Consider the following 18,080-nt stretch of genomic DNA (forward strand, 5'->3'; position numbering starts at 1 on the left):
AGGAAAAGAAAAGAGGGGAGGGAGGGAGGGAGGAAGAAAGAGAGAGAGAGAAAGGAAGGAAGGAAGGGAGGGAGGGAGAGAGAGAGGAAGGAAGGAAGGAAGGGAGGGAGAGAGAGAGAGGAAGGAAGGAAGGGAGAAAGAAAGAAAGAAATCTGGGCTGTCCTGCTGGAGAGGCTATGTGGAAGAGAACTGAGATGCCTGAGCCAATCACTAGCCGACCACCAGCCACATGAATAGGGCCATCTTGGACCATTCCGCCTCAGTGGAGCTGCCAGAGACCACAACTACTGGTCTGCAAGACCAGCCGAAGAACTGCCCAGCCAATCCCTACCCACAGCATCACAGAAAATAATGCGTTATTGTCTGAGGTCCAGTTTCCCAAACTGAATCAAGTCTAGGTATGGTCTCTCAAACCGTAATCAGTAATTGAGATGGAACAGATAAAGAACAAATAATTGATATGCGATGGCTAGAACACCCTCGCTGTAGAGGAGATTCTGTTGCTTAGCCATCCCCCAACCCAATCCCTGATATTTACCTCCACTTGTAATTTAACCAAAATAGAACCCACCTCAGTACCAGCTGCACGTGGCCAGCGCCCACCAGCCCTGGTGCCACCCACTCACCTTTCAGATGGCCTCTGTGCCTCTAGGTTCATTTCTCACCCTATAAATCAGGGATCAGCAAACTACAGCCCACAGGCCAAGTCGGACCCACCACCACCTGTTTTTTTAAGGCCTGAAACCTAAGAATAGTTTTTAAAATTTTTAAAAGTCAAAGACAAATTAGAAGGAAAATACTATTTTGTGACATGTGAAAATTATATCAAATTCAAATTTCAGGGACCCTAAATGAAGTTTTATTAGAAAACATTTATTTCTGGGTTGTCCGTGGCTGCTTCAGGCTACAACAGCAGAGCTGAGTGGTTGTGATGGAAACCACATGGCCCACAAAGCCTCAACGATTTACTATCTGTCCCGTTACAGAAAAAGTTTGCTGGTCCCTGCTACAGGCTGCCATCAGACTAAACTTTAAACAAGTTTTTAATTGTACTCACTCCAAAACCTTTGAAGATTTCTATCTCCCCTCTCAAAGGGATGAAACTTTGTCTTACTTCCCGATCCTAAGTTACACCCCAGGAGTTTGTAACCTGAATTCGTTTCCTATTACACTCTACCAGGTACTCTCCATTCTGGGCCAGCCAGTCTGTAAGCTGCCCCTTGAAGGCAGGAGAATGCCTTCATCCGGTTTGTTGTTCTGGCCCAGAGAGCTCCCCCAACCCGCTGCAATTCAAACCCTCCCCATACCTCACTCCACTCAGGGTCCCCAACTCCCCAATCAAGGATGCTTCCCTACCCACTTTGGCACATGTTTCCCTGGGTGCATTCTATGGAACATCAAGCCCAAGAGATGTCTCTGGGAAAAGGAAACACCGCAGACGCTATCCTCTCTTGGAGTCACAATGTACAAATACAGCACATTAAAGGCTCTGAGAAGTCCTGCAGTCAAGATACCTATCTCTTTTGCTTACCTCAACCTTTCCCAAATGTGTTACCCATGGGATTTATTTTGTCTTCAGAATACTTGTGACCACCAGCATCTAGTACAGTGCCAGGATTTCAGTATTTGTTGAAAGAATGATAACGCTAGGGTTCCACAGAACATACTTTGGAAATGCTGCTCAAGCTCCTTCTCCTCTCCCTCCAGTCTGAGCTGTTCCCTTCCGTGTCATCTACTCTACACCATGTAATGCTAATCATCACCATCAAAGAAGCTATCATTTATTTAGCACCTGCAGGCACTGGGCTACAGATAGCATTAGACCCTTGAAAATCTCACCTCTTTTCATCCTTACCACCACCTCTGAGGTAGGTAATGTTATTCCTTCACTGCCATTTTGCCAAAAATGAAACCATGGGTCAGAAAATTTAAATCACTAGGCCAAGATAAAGTAGGAAAGCTAGAATGCCAAACTACATCGGTCTAACTCCAAAACTCATGACCTTTCTTCTCTGCCAAAGTACCTCCTGGTAACATACTGTGGCCAGCTTTGCTGGCTGTCCACCCAATGTCCCTTCATGCCTTCTTCCATGCTAGCACAACCCTGATTTAGTATGGAGTAGCAACAGGTCAAACCAGGAAATGGACTGCAGCTATCTAAACCAGTCACGATGGCATCCCCACTGCCTCGCAGCTTGGACAAATGATCTGACCCAGTTCTGGCAAAGAAGACATAATGAAACATCACCTTAGGGGTAGGAAGGAAGAGGTGTCCTGCGGAAACCAAACAAAGATATGAAGCCTTTATTCCTTCCTATTCACCTGGTCCCCTTCTTCCCTACCTTGAACGTGGGTGTAATGGCTAAAGCTTCAGGGGCCATCTTGTGGCCATAAGGAAGAGGCCATGAGAATTCACAAAGACATCAGCCCCAATGTTATTAACTCACTGAGCCAACTCAAGCAGCTACATACCTCCAGACTTCTTGCTACTTGAGAAAAATAAACCATTAATTGCTTGACCACGCTGGGTGGACTTTCCATTTCACGCAGCTGAACACATTCCTAATGGACCCACATATTACTGTTTGGACTTTATCATTATCTCACATACACTTTATTAGCCTTGTCTCCCTCATCATGAAAGTGTACTTCTTGGAGACTAAGTCCATGTCAGATGTTTTTTGTTTCCACAGGGGTATAGGCGAGGTTTTCAGGGATGGTCTGGTCAATTTACTACTTTCTTTAGTGTTTGTGAGCAGGGAGATGTCATCATCGAATAGCTGAAATATGGCCTCTATCTCCTGTTAGATTAGTCTTTCTCAAAGTGTCAATATGAAAACATGCATCAGAAACACCTGGACTGTTTACTAAATGCAGATCCCTAGGCCCCCTCCAATCCCAACTGAATTAGAATCTCTGGGATTAGAGGCTGAGAACTCGCATTTTTAATAAGCTCCCTCAGGCGGTTCTGACATGTAAAGTTTGACAACTGCTGGGATTTAAAAACAACAACAACTGTGGATCCAAAACCTATGTGAGGTTTGGCAGGACTTGGCTGGACCCTAAGGCATCAGCCCCTCCTCAGAGGCCCCACCTTAGCCCTAGAGACCTAGGAAGCCTAAACTGGCATAACTGCTCAAGATCCTTTCTTGGGCAATATGGATAAAGTCGTGGGCACACTGTGGCATACTGGGATTAGGAAACTAACAACAGATGCATTCCCAGTAACTGTCACTTCCCACCATACCAATGCCCACATCCCCCAGTTTAAAAAGAAAACCACTATGCAGAAAAGAAGCAATGGAATCCGTGGCCCACTGCAACAATCACCATGACCCAGGGAGCTCTCAGAGGACGGAGCACGCTGGAAAGAGGAAAAGAAATCTGGAGAAACTTACATAGTAATACACAAACTAGCATCTGGGACTCCTGACTCAGAGCAACAGAAGAGACCTCCGGTGGCCCTTTTGGGTTATTTATTTACAGCATGCAATTCTGAACAGAATCTTCTCTTGGGCACTGCTCAGACAGAGACAGAAGGCTAGGCCAGGGCATGCCACACTTTTTCTTCCATCAACGGAGTCCTAGCCTACACGGCTCTCCAAAGCTCCGAGAAAGAAAATACCTGTGCCTCCCTACAGAATTCCCACGCCTCTGCTACCCCTTGATACTTACGTTATTTCGTTTCTGACGATCATTTTCCCAGATGACAGATGCACACAGAGATGCATTCTAGGGGAGCAAATAGCATACTCAATACACACACACACACACACACACACACACACACACAAACTCCACTTTCAAACTGGTGACCTTCCTGCCTGCTGACATGCGGCCAAATTTAAAACCACGGAGGAAAAAGGAAGACTTGAAAGTGAACCAGAGATAGATGCTCATCCAGGCTAGAACGGAGGCACAAGGGCTAAAAGATTCAGTAGGGATTAAAGAGTTCAGGCCTTGGAAACACACAGGCTGGAAACCAGTGGCTATCCCAGCTCTGCACACGCCTGCCCCACCACAGGGAGAACCACCTTCCTTTCCTCCCAGCCCCATGGTCACCACCCTCAGCAAGTGCCAGCTAATGGGAGTTCCCAAATTTAATCAAGCCATGCGTAGCACGGGGCCGGTTGGAGGGAGGGATGTGAGTCGAATCCTAGAGATGTTTCGAACAACGTGGATGCTCAATGATTACGTGGACGCCAGGCATTTTCTAAAGCTCTTGAAACCTTCTTCCTTTGACCAGATGGCCTTCGCAAGAAATAATTTCTGCCATCTTCTGAGTAACTTTGCATCCCCCCCATCCCCCCCCCCCGAAATTGCTTCAAACTCCCCCTCAAGTTCTGTTGGAGAGAATGTTACAACACGCCAAAGATAACTCCTCCTCCCGACCCCTTTTTCCACGGTCCCACCAAGATTTCAGAGTATTTTCCCACACCACCTGTGTGTGCTGATCCAGGGTTGTTTTTGTTTTTTTTTTTTTAAACACGTTTCAGGCCTGCAACAGCTCCCTGCATCAAAATGATTTGATTGGAAATGGGTAGCTCAATGGGGAATTCTTTTTCATACATCTTGCCTCCTGACATGTATATTACTGACAACAAACAAGCAAACAAACAAACCAAATCCAAGGAGCAAAAGGGGGGCTGGGAAGGAGGCCGAAAAAGAAGAGGTCTATCTTTACAGGCAGCCCCATTCTGCGAGCAAAAAGCACCTTTTGACCACCTGCAGAATGCGCAAGGTCACGTGGGTTCTCTGCAGCGCCTTAATGTCTTACCCAGCACACAAGCAAGCCCCCGTGGCATATAAACAAATTCGCAAGCGGAAAAAAGGGAGAATTCACTCCTCAAAGAGGAAACGAATGATAACCACAGCCGCAAGAATAATAATAAAGAATAACAGTTACTACTACTCCTCCCACCACCCAGCCAAGCGCCGACGACAGCAGTACAGTAAAGGGACACCCAGTGCAGGCTTTGCAAGAGAAATCACAGGAGACCAAATCGTGCCCACCTTGCTACCCTCCCACCCGCCCACCCCACCCCCAACAAACAGAATCAAGGGAAAGGGGATGGTGGGGGAGAAGGGGGAGGGAAGGAAGGATGGCTTTCTTTCCACAGGCAACACCTACCTCCAGGGTCCGGATTTCTTTTTGTGTGAGGTCGTTGGAAGTAGCACATTTGGTCCTAAGCCCTTCCAGGTTGGAGATGCTCAGGTCTATCATGTTTTGGACCAACTCGCACTGCTGTAAGGCTTTTTGCAAACTCAGAGGCTGCTGGTCCTCGCTTTTCGTCATGTTTTCCTCATCCATCGCTTGCTCTGCAAGCCCCCTTCCCCTCCTCCTCCTCCCAGAGAGAAAAAAGGGGGGTGTGGGGGGAGTAGAGGTAGTCTGCCCCCTACGCCTCTCCAACCACTGCGACTTCTCAACAATGTCTCATGAAGAAGAAACCCAACATCTCACACAGGGTTGAGGGGGTGGGGGTGGGAGGAGGGGACAAGAGCCAAAATTTATTATTTTATTTTGGGGTATCAAGCAGACTTCATTAGAACGTCTCCTCTCTCTGAGTCTCTGGTCCCTCAAAAGGAGAGATGCTGTTTCTCAGAAGCAAACCAGGTGATGTGATGCTGTCTGTACACTTAGGGAGGAGGAGGAGGAAAAAGAGGAGGAGGGGGGAGGGAGAGGAGGAGGAGGAGGAGGAAAATAGCGCTCACTCTTTACACACCGGCTCCGTGAAGGACAAAATTATGTATTTTTGGCTGGCTGGCTTTTATGTCAAAAAAAATCTGGTTTGCCCCCCTCCCAGTTGCAGTGACACGGCATTGTCCACCGTTTGTGGTGCTTTAGCGCGTTCTCAAGATGCTGTCTGCATTGCTCCCGCGGCTGCGGCGGCGACTGCGGCTGGTTGCTGGCTCGTCGTCGCGCTGCTGCTGCTGCCGCCGCCGGGCTCCGGGGGTGACGGCTGCTGCATTCGCTCCTGCCTCGCTCCACTCCGACATCTTGCCTGTCAATCAAGGGGGGGGGGGCGGGCAAGGGAGCGCCGGCAAGGGATGGAGAGCAAGGGACCTGCAGGGGAGCGGGTTGGTGGAGAGGCGCGGTGCGCGCATCCGCCCCCGCCGGGCCCCGGCCCCGGCTCGCCAGGGACCCGCCGAAGGAGGCGGAGGAGGAGCGCGCAGGCTCGCGCACCTGGCCGGGAAAAAGGACGAGTCCCGGCGGCGGCAGGGGGAGCGGGGGGCGGGATTTCTAGGGGATGCGGAGCTCGCGTGGCAAAGTGAAATTACTACCGGGCGGGCGTGCGAGCGAGCAGTCGGCGGGCGGGGGCGCGGGGGAAGCGCGCACGGCGGGCCGAAGCTGCTCCCGGGGGCGGTGGAGATGGCAGGGACTGTGCTACAGCGCGGAGGCTGGGCCGAGGGGGCGGGGAGAGGGATTTGGTGGCCGGGTGGGGGTGGGGGGCCACTACTACGGCACCGCTCTCGCGAGACGAGGCCGGAGCGCGGCTCAGCAGGTGCACTCCCGCAGGGAGCAGGTGTGCGTCCAACTTTAAACCCCGTCGTGCATGCTGGAGAAACGTCAGCGTGAACCTGGGCACGTCCTCTCTGGCATTCTAGCGTGTGTGTGTGTGTGTGTGTGTGTGTGTGTGTGTGTCTGGCATTCTAGCGGGTGTGTGTGTGTGTGTGTGTGTGCGCGCGCGCGCGCGCTCCTGCCTTTTTGCTTGTCGTCTCTTGATACTGGGGGAAAATGAAACAAACTTGGTGATCTCCCGTGAGCTGTAGGAAGCTGCCTCCCAGAACTGTCACCCCGGCCTGCAATTGCCCTGAGGGGTGGCTTTACATTTGGAGAGTGAAAGGGGCTTTGCTTCAATCTGATTGTTACCATGTCCTACGTGTCCTGCATGGTCTGATCCCAGTCTACCTAACCCCCCTTATATCAGCAAATTACGGTCCCAGAGTTAAGAATGGATTTTACACTACAAACAACTGCTGGAGAAGGTGCGGAGAAAAGGGAGCCTCCTGCACTGTTGGTGGGCATGTAAATTGGTGCAGCCGCTGTGGAGAACAGCATGGAGGTTGCGGAAAGAGCTAAAAATAGAGCTACCATATGATCCAGCAATCCCACTCCTGGGCATACATCCGGAGAAAACCATAATTCAAAAAGACACATGCACCCCAATGTTCACTGCAGCACTGTTTACAATAGCCAGGACATGGAAGCAACCTAAATGCCCATCGACAGAGGAATGGATAAAGAAGATGTGATACATATATACAATGGAATATTACTCAGCCACGAAAAATGAAATAGTGCCATTTGCAGCAACATGGATGGACCTAGAGACTGTCATACTGAGTGAAAGAAGTCAGACAAAGACAAAGATCATATGATATCACTTACATGTGGAATCTAAAAAAATGGTACAAATGAACTTATTTACAAAACAGAAATAGAGTCACAGATGTAGAAAACAAACTTATGGTTACCAAAGGGGAAAGGGAGGGGAGAGAAAAATTGGAAGATTGGAGTTGACATATACACACTACTATATGTAAAACAGATAACTAATAAGGACCTACTGTATAGCACGTGGAACTCTACTCAATATTCTGAAATGACCTATATGGGAAAAGAATATAAAAGAGTGCATATATGTATATGTATAACTGATTCACTTTGCCGTACAGTAGAAACTAACACAACATTGTAAATCAACTATACTCCAATAAAAATTTAAAAAAAGAACAGAACGGATTTTACATTTTTAAATGGTTGGGGAAAAAACAAAAGGATATTTTGTGATGTGAAAATTAACAAGGAATTCTAATTTCAGTGTTCATAAATAAAGTTTTATTGGGACACTACCACCCATTTATTTATTATGTGTCTGTACCTTTGCATTATAGCAGCAGAATTTAGTTGCAGCAGACACTGTATGACTTGGAACAGCTAAAATATTTACTATCTAGCCCTTTACAGAAAAGTTTGTTATCCCCAGGTTAAATCGCCAAACACAGTCTTGCCTCAGAGGTCTTTGTACTCTATATCCCCTCTGCTCAGGTCAAATTTCCCCCTAATCCTCTCCTGGTTGGCTCCTGTCACTTAGTGTCAACTCAAATAGGCTTCATCTCCCTGACCATTTTAACTAATAGTACTCCCATCACACATTGCCCAAAGGATGTATTTAGGATAATTAGCAAAAGGCACCTCTTTAACAGAGCTCCATTCCAGGGATTGGGCTTATGGGGCAGAGTAGACTCAAGAGTTCAGGGTACAGTATGTGTTCCTTAAAGGAAGCCACTTAAGAAGTAGAGAGAATGACAACCCGTGATGGCAAACTTTTTCTCAGACTGTGGGTTGTAGGGTTTCATGGCTCGTATAGAGCTGAACCAGCATTTTCAAAATCCCCCTGTCAATGAGGAGCTCAAGTGTGTTCTCTCTGCTCTCAATCTTTTGGACTATGAAGTTTATGGATTCCAATTCTCTGGTAAAATTCTCTTTTCATCCATTTTCTCCATCTTCTGCTTTGTTTTTCTTGAACATATTAATTATGGTTATTTTAAAGCCCCTGTCTAATTCCAATGCCTCGGTCACCTGTGGGGTCTATTTCTACTGACTATTCCCTTTGTTTTCAGTGATTTGGTCCTGTCTCTTGGCAGGCCTTGTAATTTTTGTTGACTGCCATACAATGTCTGTGCATGAAAAAAATATCTAGAGTCTCCAGGTGATGTTATCTAACTCTGGAGAGGGCTCACCCTTTCTCTGCAAGACAGAGGGCATGAGGACTGACCATCTTAATCCAATCAGAGGCTGAGCTGGATGGAGGCTGGGCTGCAGTTTTGATAAGACACCATTTAACTCTGGCCCTCCCTTCTAAGGCCTTGCCTTTCAGGAGTTCCAACTGAGAAGTTCAGGTGTTCACCGAGGCCCCTCCCGCCAGTCCTGAGTTCTAATGGCAAGACTGCTGGAAACTCTGCTCTGTTTTTGTTTGTTTGTTGTTTGGCCGCACTGTGCAGCATGCAGAACCTTCCCAACCAGAGATCGAACCCCTGCCCCCTGCATTGGAAGCTGGAGTCTTAACCACTGGACCACCAGGGAAGTCCCTCTGCTCTGTTTTTCCGGAACTTTTTGCTTGGTTTCTTAGCTTCTTGGCCTGCACTGTTTCAGAACCTGCCAAGTGTCTTAAGGGGGATATTGCCATCTATCAAGCTCACTTTTCTGTCCCCCACTCCTCTTCTCTGGGATATTAGCCTTTCAAGTCCCTGGTTTTGTCTCTCCAGCCCTAGAAGACTGCCGAAAGTTCTGTGGTTTCTCTGTCCCCCAGAAGCAGCTCCCTGCCTGAGAGTTAACTGATGAGAATTGTATTTCATCTCAGAAACTGCATTCTAGGGCTTCCCTGGTGGTGCGGTGGTTAAGAAACTGCCTGCCAGTGCAGGGGACACTGGTTCAAGCCCTTGTCCGGGAAGATCCCACGTGCCGCGGAGCAACTAAGCCCATGCGCCACAACTATTCAGTGATTTGGTCCTGTCTCTTGGCAGGCCTTGTAATTTTTGTTGACTGCCATACAATGTCTGTGCATGAAAAAAATATCTAGAGTCTCCAGGTGATGTTATCTAACTCTGGAGAGGGCTCACCCTTTCTCTGCAAGACAGAGGGCATGAGGACTGACCATCTTAATCCAATCAGAGGCTGAGCTGGATGGAGGCTGGGCTGCAGTTTTGATAAGACACCATTTAACTCTGGCCCTCCCTTCTAAGGCCTTGCCTTTCAGGAGTTCCAACTGAGAAGTTCAGGTGTTCACCGAGGCCCCTCCCGCCAGTCCTGAGTTCTAATGGCAAGACTGCTGGAAACTCTGCTCTGTTTTTGTTTGTTTGTTGTTTGGCCGCACTGTGCAGCATGCAGAACCTTCCCAACCAGAGATCGAACCCCTGCCCCCTGCATTGGAAGCTGGAGTCTTAACCACTGGACCACCAGGGAAGTCCCTCTGCTCTGTTTTTCCGGAACTTTTTGCTTGGTTTCTTAGCTTCTTGGCCTGCACTGTTTCAGAACCTGCCAAGTGTCTTAAGGGGGATATTGCCATCTATCAAGCTCACTTTTCTGTCCCCCACTCCTCTTCTCTGGGATATTAGCCTTTCAAGTCCCTGGTTTTGTCTCTCCAGCCCTAGAAGACTGCCGAAAGTTCTGTGGTTTCTCTGTCCCCCAGAAGCAGCTCCCTGCCTGAGAGTTAACTGATGAGAATTGTATTTCATCTCAGAAACTGCATTCTAGGGCTTCCCTGGTGGTGCGGTGGTTAAGAAACTGCCTGCCAGTGCAGGGGACACTGGTTCAAGCCCTTGTCCGGGAAGATCCCACGTGCCGCGGAGCAACTAAGCCCATGCGCCACAACTACTGAGCCTGCGCTCTAGAGCCCGCGAGCCACAACTACTGAAGCCCGTGCGACTAGAGCCTGTGCTCCGCAACAAGAGAAGCCCGCATATCGCAACAAAGAGTAGCCCCTGCTCGCCACAACTAGAGAAAGCCCGCACGCAGCAACGAAGACCCAACGCAGCCAAAATTAAATAAATAAATAAAAAGAAACTGCATTCTAGCTCTGAATGACGAATGTCTCAGAGTAGCTTCATCAACAGTGGAAATAAATTATTGTTACTGGGCTACTGAATGAGCTGAAGTTGGCAATACTTCATTAGATCCCATAGCTTTTAGTTTCAACATAAGAACCGCCTCAAATTTAAATATTAGAAGGCCATTCTAGTCCAACCAAAACTTCATTCTCACATCCAGTGTGATACCTCTTCCCCGCCCCTCTGGTCTGACGGCAGATGGCTCAGGAATCTGCAGTGTGGAGACTAGGCAGGCGTGTCCTTTCCTGCCTCCTCTCCAGCTCCTCTTGCTGGTGTACGGGAGCAACGGAATGAGTGGACAAGGGGCCTCAGATGGAACAGGCGAGAACAGGTATAGTTCTCGCTTGAGTGTCAGATCCCGCCCCCCGCCATATCCTGATGAGCCCTCACATGCTGGCTCTTTCACGTGGGGGTGAACTGGGGGATCTTCGGAGACCTCCGGGGGGACCACGTGGGGGCTCAAAGCACATGCTGTGACCTCTCGCACACCCCTTTTCCACTCATACCCCGGGAAGTACCCTACATTCTCTATCGGAGGGCCCCTTGCCTGGCAGGCTGGGTGAGTTTTTCAGGATGACTCAAGTCTAATATACGCTCTAGCTCATGAGAAACAGGATGCACCTTTGCCCTGCTGCCCTCTCTCCTCACCCCAGGCAGCCTTCAGCAGGCAGTGAGATGCCAGCCACTCCCCCTCGGTGCGCCCAGTCTCATGAGTCTCATGGGTGATTCTTCTTTGAACTCTCCTCTCTTGGCTTGGGGGTTGGGAGGGGAGAAGAAAACCCCCTACAAAGACCTGTCAGAAAAACCTCCTCTGGATAAAATCTTGAACTTGTCTTACATCGGCTGGAGGCTGATGGTTACTGACGGTCAGGGGACCAGTCTGGCTGCCTCTTAATGGAAGGATGGAGTATCGTTACCCACTGCCCTCCCTTCGAAGCTTTAGCTGTAGTCCTGGGTTGACAGGAGGAGTCTCATTCGACATCCTGTTGTATTAGCAATGACCTGCCCCCAGTATTTTCTAAGTTGCATTGTGAATGGGGACACAAATTGGGAAACAGCAGATTCAAAGGTAGAGGGGTGGTCGATAACCCTGGAACCGAAAAAAACTACCACTGACTTCTCCTTAAAGAGGCTCAATGTACTGTTTTCCCAGGGCATTGCTTTTTTTCTTTTTTCCTTTTTTCCTACTGACTTCTTCAAGGAGGGGAAAAAGCTCAGAACACTAGCCCCCAGGACACAACCAAATCTTCATAGCTACAAGAGGATTATTATTGCTCTGTTCTAACTCATTGATCCCCAAAACATAAATGGCTTTTTAAAAAATACCTTTGATGAGTGCAGGCAGAAAGTTCCTATCTTTAACCTTGTGAATTTTTCCTAATATCAGAAAACTGACTTGTTCTAGAGTTCTTCTTTTGGCCTTTTGCCTCTTTGTCTCTTAATTTTCCAATGTGAGCAAAACAACCAGATCACTCTCTTGACGGTGAGATGATTCGAGCTCATCGTAATGGACGATGATTAGTCCAGTGATTTATGCTGGCTTTACAAATTAAGCCCTGAACAATGCCCTGTGGATTTTCAGACACAGCGCCCTCAGGATGGAAGAGGATGCGGACTGTGGCACTCTCCGGCTACTGAGAGATACACAGCCGAGGAGTACTGAAAATTGCAGTAAAGTGAGGCCATCAACCGAGCCTGCTTACTTCTCTTGCCATCTTGTCTATGAAGTTCTGCATTAGCCCAAATGGTGTCTTTGTGTGAATCAGAAAAAGGCATCTGCTCTGCAAGGGGACCAGGGGTCACAGCTTGTGGGGCAGAGCACGGTCTGGATTTCAGACTTACTGTGATCTGGGCACCTTATGAAGGAAACAACCTGCATGGCATCCATCTGCAGCAGCCCTGAGGAAGTTCCCAATTCTTTTGTTTTTACTGTTGAAAAATATGCATAACATGAAATTCACCACTAGTGACATGTAGTCCCTTCACAATGTTGTGCAACCATCACCACCATCTAGTTTCAGAACGTTTTCCTCACCCCAGAAGGAAATCCCGTACAGGTTTAGCAGTCACTCCACATTTCCCCCCTTCTCCCTGCCTTGGGCAACCACAAATCTGCTTTCTGTTCCTATGGATTTACGTATTCTGGACATTCCATGTAAGCGGAACCATACAGTATGTGGCCCTTTGTGTCTGGCTGCTTTCCCTTTGCATAATGTTTTCAAGGTTCATTCATGCTGTTGCATGTGTCAGTACTTCATTCCTTTTGTGGTTGTGTAATATTCCATTGTGTGCATATACTGCATTTTATTGATCCACTTATCTTTTGTTGGATATTTTTTTCTACCTTTTGGCTATTGTGAATAGTGCTGCTGTGGACATTTGTGTGCAAGTTTTTGTTTGAACACCGGTTTTCGATTCTTTGGCCATATATCCAGGAGCAGAATTAGCACAGATGGTAATTCTACGTTTAACTTTTTGAAACACTGTCACTGTTTTCCACAGCGGTTGCACCATTTTACATTCCCACTAACAGTGTGTGAGGGCTCCAACTTTTCTACATTCTCCCCTCCTGACTCTCCTTGCATCGATATTATTTCACTATTGGAAAAAAAAAAAAAAAAAACATCGTAATGGCGTACTTAGGAAAGTACTGACACATTCATTTCTTGAGTGCCTGCAATGTGCTGGGAGAATGCTACATGCACAGGATTTAAAGATTAATAAGGGATGGTTCATTCTTCAGTTTTCTCTTAGTTACAAGGGACAAAAACCCAACACAAACCAGTTTAGACAAAAAAAAGTGACTCAGATCACCAGGAGGTGAAGGGGAAGAATCTTGCTCTGGCCTGGCACCATCCTTTTCTCTCGCCATCGCTCAGCTCTGCTCTCTTCTGTGTTGGCTTCGTTTTTAGGTGGCTTTTCCCCAGGATGTGACAAAGATGGTAACAGAGAGCTTAGCAACTCCGTGAGAAAAAGAGTCCCTTTCTCCTTAGTTCCAATGAAGTTCTAACTCATTGCAACTTAGTTCCAACTAGTTTCAACATAAGTTGCAGGATTGAATGCGCACTAACCTGGTTCAGGCCACCTACTCCGAAGCCAGTCACCTTGGCCAAGGGGGTGAATGTGAGGATGGGCCAGGCCTGGGTTGTACGAAGTGGCATCAACTCTACCCAAACCATGTGGTATGAGATTAGGGGAGGGCTAGTCCCCCAAAGGGGAAGAGGAATGCTATTATCAGAAGAAGAGAGGGTATACTTGGCCAGACAAAAGCATCAGCAATATTCCACCCTCCTTGAGAAAGTCACAGACTAGTGGGGACATCCGTGCAAAGAAATCCTGTAATTATAATATGCTCTGGGAAAAAAGGAGGAGAGTCCTTTAGACCCCTGCGAGGGAAAGGGGAGGGACTCTGGTAAGGCTCTGTTGAGGTAGAAATTCTGAGGCTGAGACCAAAGAAGAAATGGGCCATTTGCAGCTATGTGGATGGATCTAGAGATGATCATACAAAGAGAAGTAAGTCAGAATGAGAAAGACAAATACCATATGATATCACTTATATGTAGAATCTAAACTATGATACAAATGAACTTATCTACGAAACAGAAACAGACACACAGACATAGAGAACAGACCTGTGGTTGCCAGCGGTGAGAGGGGACAGGGGAAGGATGGATTGGGAGGTGGGGATTAGCAGATGCAAACTTATATATAGACTGGAGAAAAAACAAGGTCCTACTGTATAGCATATTCAGTATCTTGTAATAAACCATAATGGAAAAGCATATGAAAAAGAATACATATACTATATATATATATGTATAACTGAATCACTTTGCTGACCACCAGAAACTACGACAACATTGTAAATCAACTCTACTCCAATACAAAAAGAATTTTTTAATAAATAAATAAAAGAAGGAATGGGAATCCTCCAGGTGCACACAGAGGTACCAGCTTGTGCCAAAGCACAGAGGCCTGAAATCAATGGTGATTACAGACAACTGCAAGAAACATGTACTAGTCATGATGACTTTTAAAGTCACAATCAAAATACTAAACCCTTTGGCCTGGCCTTGAGAAGGCTCATGCTGGGGAGTGAGAGAGGCCCTGTCAGTCCTTCCTCCGCTGCTTGGCTTCGGCAGCCTCCATAGGAGGACCAACCACCCTCATTTACTGGGGCCTGAGGGGTTTCCTGGGATGTGGGGCCTTCAGTGCCTAAACCGTGGCTGTCCAAAGCAAACGGGGACAAGCCGGTCACCCTAGAGTGAAGTTCCCAGTTCATGAGCACCTACAGTGTGCTTAGAGCTGGGATCAGCGCTACGGGAACACACGTTGCTATGGAAGACTGACCCCTGTGTTGAAACAAAGCTTGCACACAGACGTTCAGAGCAGCACTATTCACAAGAGCCAAAAGGTGGAAACGACCTAACTATCCATCATCTAAAGAGCAGATAAACAAAATGTGGTCCATCCGTATAATGGAATCTTATTCATCCATAAAAAGGAGCGGAACAGTGACGCATGCTACACCATGGATGAACTGGAAAACGCTATGCCAAGGGAAGGAAGCCGGCCACAAAACGTCACATCCGTATCATTCCACTTACATGGAATACCCAGAAGAGGCAAATCCAGAGAGACACAAAGCAGATTAGTGGTTGCCACGGGCTGGGGGAGGGGAGAATGGGGAGTGAGTGTTTAAAAGTATGGGGTTCCTGTTTGGGGTAATGAAAAGGTTCTAGAACTAGATAGGGCTGATGGTTGTACAACACCATGAACGCACTTAATGCCACGGAATTGTACACTTTAAAATGACTGAAATGGTAAACTTCATGTTAAGTATATTTTACTGCAATTAAAAAAAGAAGAAGAATCCCCAAAAGGTATATAAACTAGGTGAACTAAAAGCCAGCCCACGGGGCCAAATCTGGCCTGCAGTGGGTTTCATTTGGCTTCAGGGAGTTTTAAAATTTGAATTTGTGGCAAACAGATCTGAAAGGGGATATTTCTCATTAAAAAATTCTGATGAGCAATTTATTCGGAAAAATTCGAAAGCCTGGCCCCACTGAGACTGCATCTGACCCTGGCAATGTCAGGAGGAGGGCGGAGGGGCTGCTTTACTCTGAGGCTGAGGCCTTCCAGTCCCCTCCAGTCCCTTGCCCCCAACCTTCACCTGGGCTCCTTCCCTCCTGTGCAGTACCTGCCTGGCCCACGGAGGCCCTAAGCATAGGCTTTCCAATACTTGCACAAAACAATTAGAAAACAGGCAGATGATAAAGTCTGGAAATCATGGTGACTTCCGTTTTCATCCCCTTGTAAATGAGGTATCAGTGGATTATCATTTCCCCCAAAATGCTACATGACTTTTGAAAAGGTCAAGCGGTGATTCAGAACCTTTGCTGCACCTGGGAATCACCCAGGAAACTTTTTAAAGTATTGATGCCTGGGTCCTACCCACCCTCAAGAGATTCTCACTTCTTTGGTCTGGGGCGCAACTTGAGCACTGGGATATTTTAAAGCTCCCCAGCTAATTCTAATATGCAGCCAAAGCTGAGAATTACCGCTTTACAGCTGCCTTTTAGAGAATCGCCCTTTTTTGGCCTCAGATGTCACAGAGCAAACTGCACACAAGTTGAAAATCTCTGTAGTTGTTACTAACATGTCTTTTGTTGTTCTCAATATCTACCCCTACAGACACAAGCTCTCCTCAGCTGGAAACACATGAGCAAATCATCTATTTTGTTTTGGAGGGGAGTCCACTGCTTCATTATCAAAAGGACATCTAAAGCGCCTCATAAAATCGAGACATTAACCGCACGTTTGTTTAATGGGTGTGAAGGGCTCCAGTCCACAGTGTGCTTTGGCCTAAGGAAGCCATCTGATAATGAACACATGCTGTTTCCCCCGCCAGAGTCTTAATGGTTTGTCATGTGAATGTGTGTGCATTGTTCAAAGTGATCACCCCTTTGCAAAGTGCAACTGTGACGCAATTGCTAACATCCTGGCCATGCATTTTCCATGTGCTCCTGCTTGTAAGCTCCCTTCCACCAGAGCAATTCAACGGTGCAAAAAAGCATCTGCTGGCAGGAAAAACAAAACCTGTTCCATAGTTTGCACATATTCAAGGCACGCTACCTACCTTGGTACCAGACCTTTGCTGAGGTCAGTTGTGCCCGGGTCAGAGATGAAGTCCACCACCACCTCCGGTTCATACGTGGGCCGTCTGTCTGGCCGATAAAAGCAGAACATGCCTCCTCTTCACACCCCACCACAGCTGTCTGCAACTTGCCTGGTGGCCCAGTGTTGGCTCAGCTTCCAGCACCCATCTGTGACTTGGGGGAAAAAAAAGAAAAAGAAAAAAGAAATGCATGTAGTGAGGGAACAAAATTGCCCACATCATCCTGGATGAGCCTCAAGTCATCCAATATTTGATTGCCTTCTGAAAGGTAAAGACCTGGAGTTTATTGAGCCTCATTTTGTACCCAAGTCAGAAAAATGGAACTGAAGGTCCTTTACGAGTCTCGTCTGCGATTTTTGGACTTTCCTTTTCTCTGAAGAAATGGAGGAGAAAATTAGAAATGTTGAGTGGGACAGATCACAGGTTTTCCCCTGTCTTGTGCTTTTTGTGCACAGAATCAGATAAATCGGTACCAGTTTAGTTTTCTTGGTAAATTGAGAACACTTTTTTTTTTCAACAAAAGAAGTACAAATGTTGGCTTTTAGTTTTTAAAGACAGACCCGGTGCCCGGTTTCAAATGAGCTAGAAGGTGAATCGTCCTCAATCCTGGGACATTCACCTAGTCATTGATTCGTTTATTTATTCAATCCAAATATCAATATATTTCTGATTTTAAATAAAAAGTCTGATTTCCTGATAGGATGACAAGAAGATGTCGAATTGAAGGAGGTGATGATCCTTTATCATCACAAGTAGAGCTGAGGTCCAGGAGAGGTAAGAGGCTCCTACAGGGAAAAATACTGACCTGGAGCCGGATGGCCAGGTTCAAATCCCAGCCCTGCCAGCTCCTGGCCCTGTGACCTTATTCAAGGGATTTCAGCTCTCTGGATCTGGGTTTCCTCACCTGTAAAATAAGAGTAATAATAGTCTGCCTCCTGGGGTGGCACTGAGGATTCAGTGACTCAACTTGTGTAAAGTGCTTAGAACGCTGCCTGAACATTAGTTATAACTGCTTCTGCCCCTGGAAACACAATAGTAGCACAAAGGCAAAAGCATTTTTGTACATGGCAGGTTTACACACATGTAGCACTGTCACAAACCCATTTTTTTTTTTTTAAATCTGTATTGGGCTAAAATTGGAAGATCCAGTTCAGAATTTCTGCAAGTGCCCCAGGCTGACCAGTTACATCAGAATTGCAAAATCCCAGAGAGTTCCCTGGTGGCCTAGTGGTTAGGATTCCGGGCTTTCACTGCCGTGGCCAGGGTTCAAGCCCTGGTTGGGGAACTGAGA

General features: G+C 47.2%; 1 protein-coding gene and 1 long non-coding RNA gene across 3 annotated transcripts in view; both read right to left on the reverse strand.

The window, feature by feature from the left end:
- Positions 1 to 5,311, reverse strand: part of KSR2 (kinase suppressor of ras 2) — a 414,563-nt gene extending 409,252 nt beyond the window's left edge. The window contains exon 1 of the mRNA XM_055080456.1: positions 5,132 to 5,311. Within this exon, the coding sequence (XP_054936431.1) occupies positions 5,132 to 5,311 (180 nt within the window). The remainder of the gene's footprint in view (positions 1 to 5,131) is intronic.
- Positions 5,312 to 6,733: 1,422 nt separating this feature from the next.
- Positions 6,734 to 17,679, reverse strand: LOC102979970 (uncharacterized). Of its 2 annotated transcripts, none has more exons than XR_008615956.1 (3): positions 17,595 to 17,679; positions 16,751 to 16,943; positions 6,734 to 7,609 (listed from the first exon to the last, which is right to left on the reverse strand). It is a non-coding gene; the product is annotated as an uncharacterized lncRNA (long non-coding RNA). The 2 variants fall into 2 exon arrangements; XR_449281.3 differs by lacking the exon at positions 6,734 to 7,609 and adding an exon at positions 12,230 to 12,540.
- Between the last annotated feature and the right edge of the window lie 401 nt (positions 17,680 to 18,080).

This window comes from Physeter macrocephalus, chromosome 19, assembly GCF_002837175.3.
Source record: "Physeter macrocephalus isolate SW-GA chromosome 19, ASM283717v5, whole genome shotgun sequence".
Classification (NCBI taxonomy): domain Eukaryota; kingdom Metazoa; phylum Chordata; class Mammalia; order Artiodactyla; family Physeteridae; genus Physeter; species Physeter macrocephalus.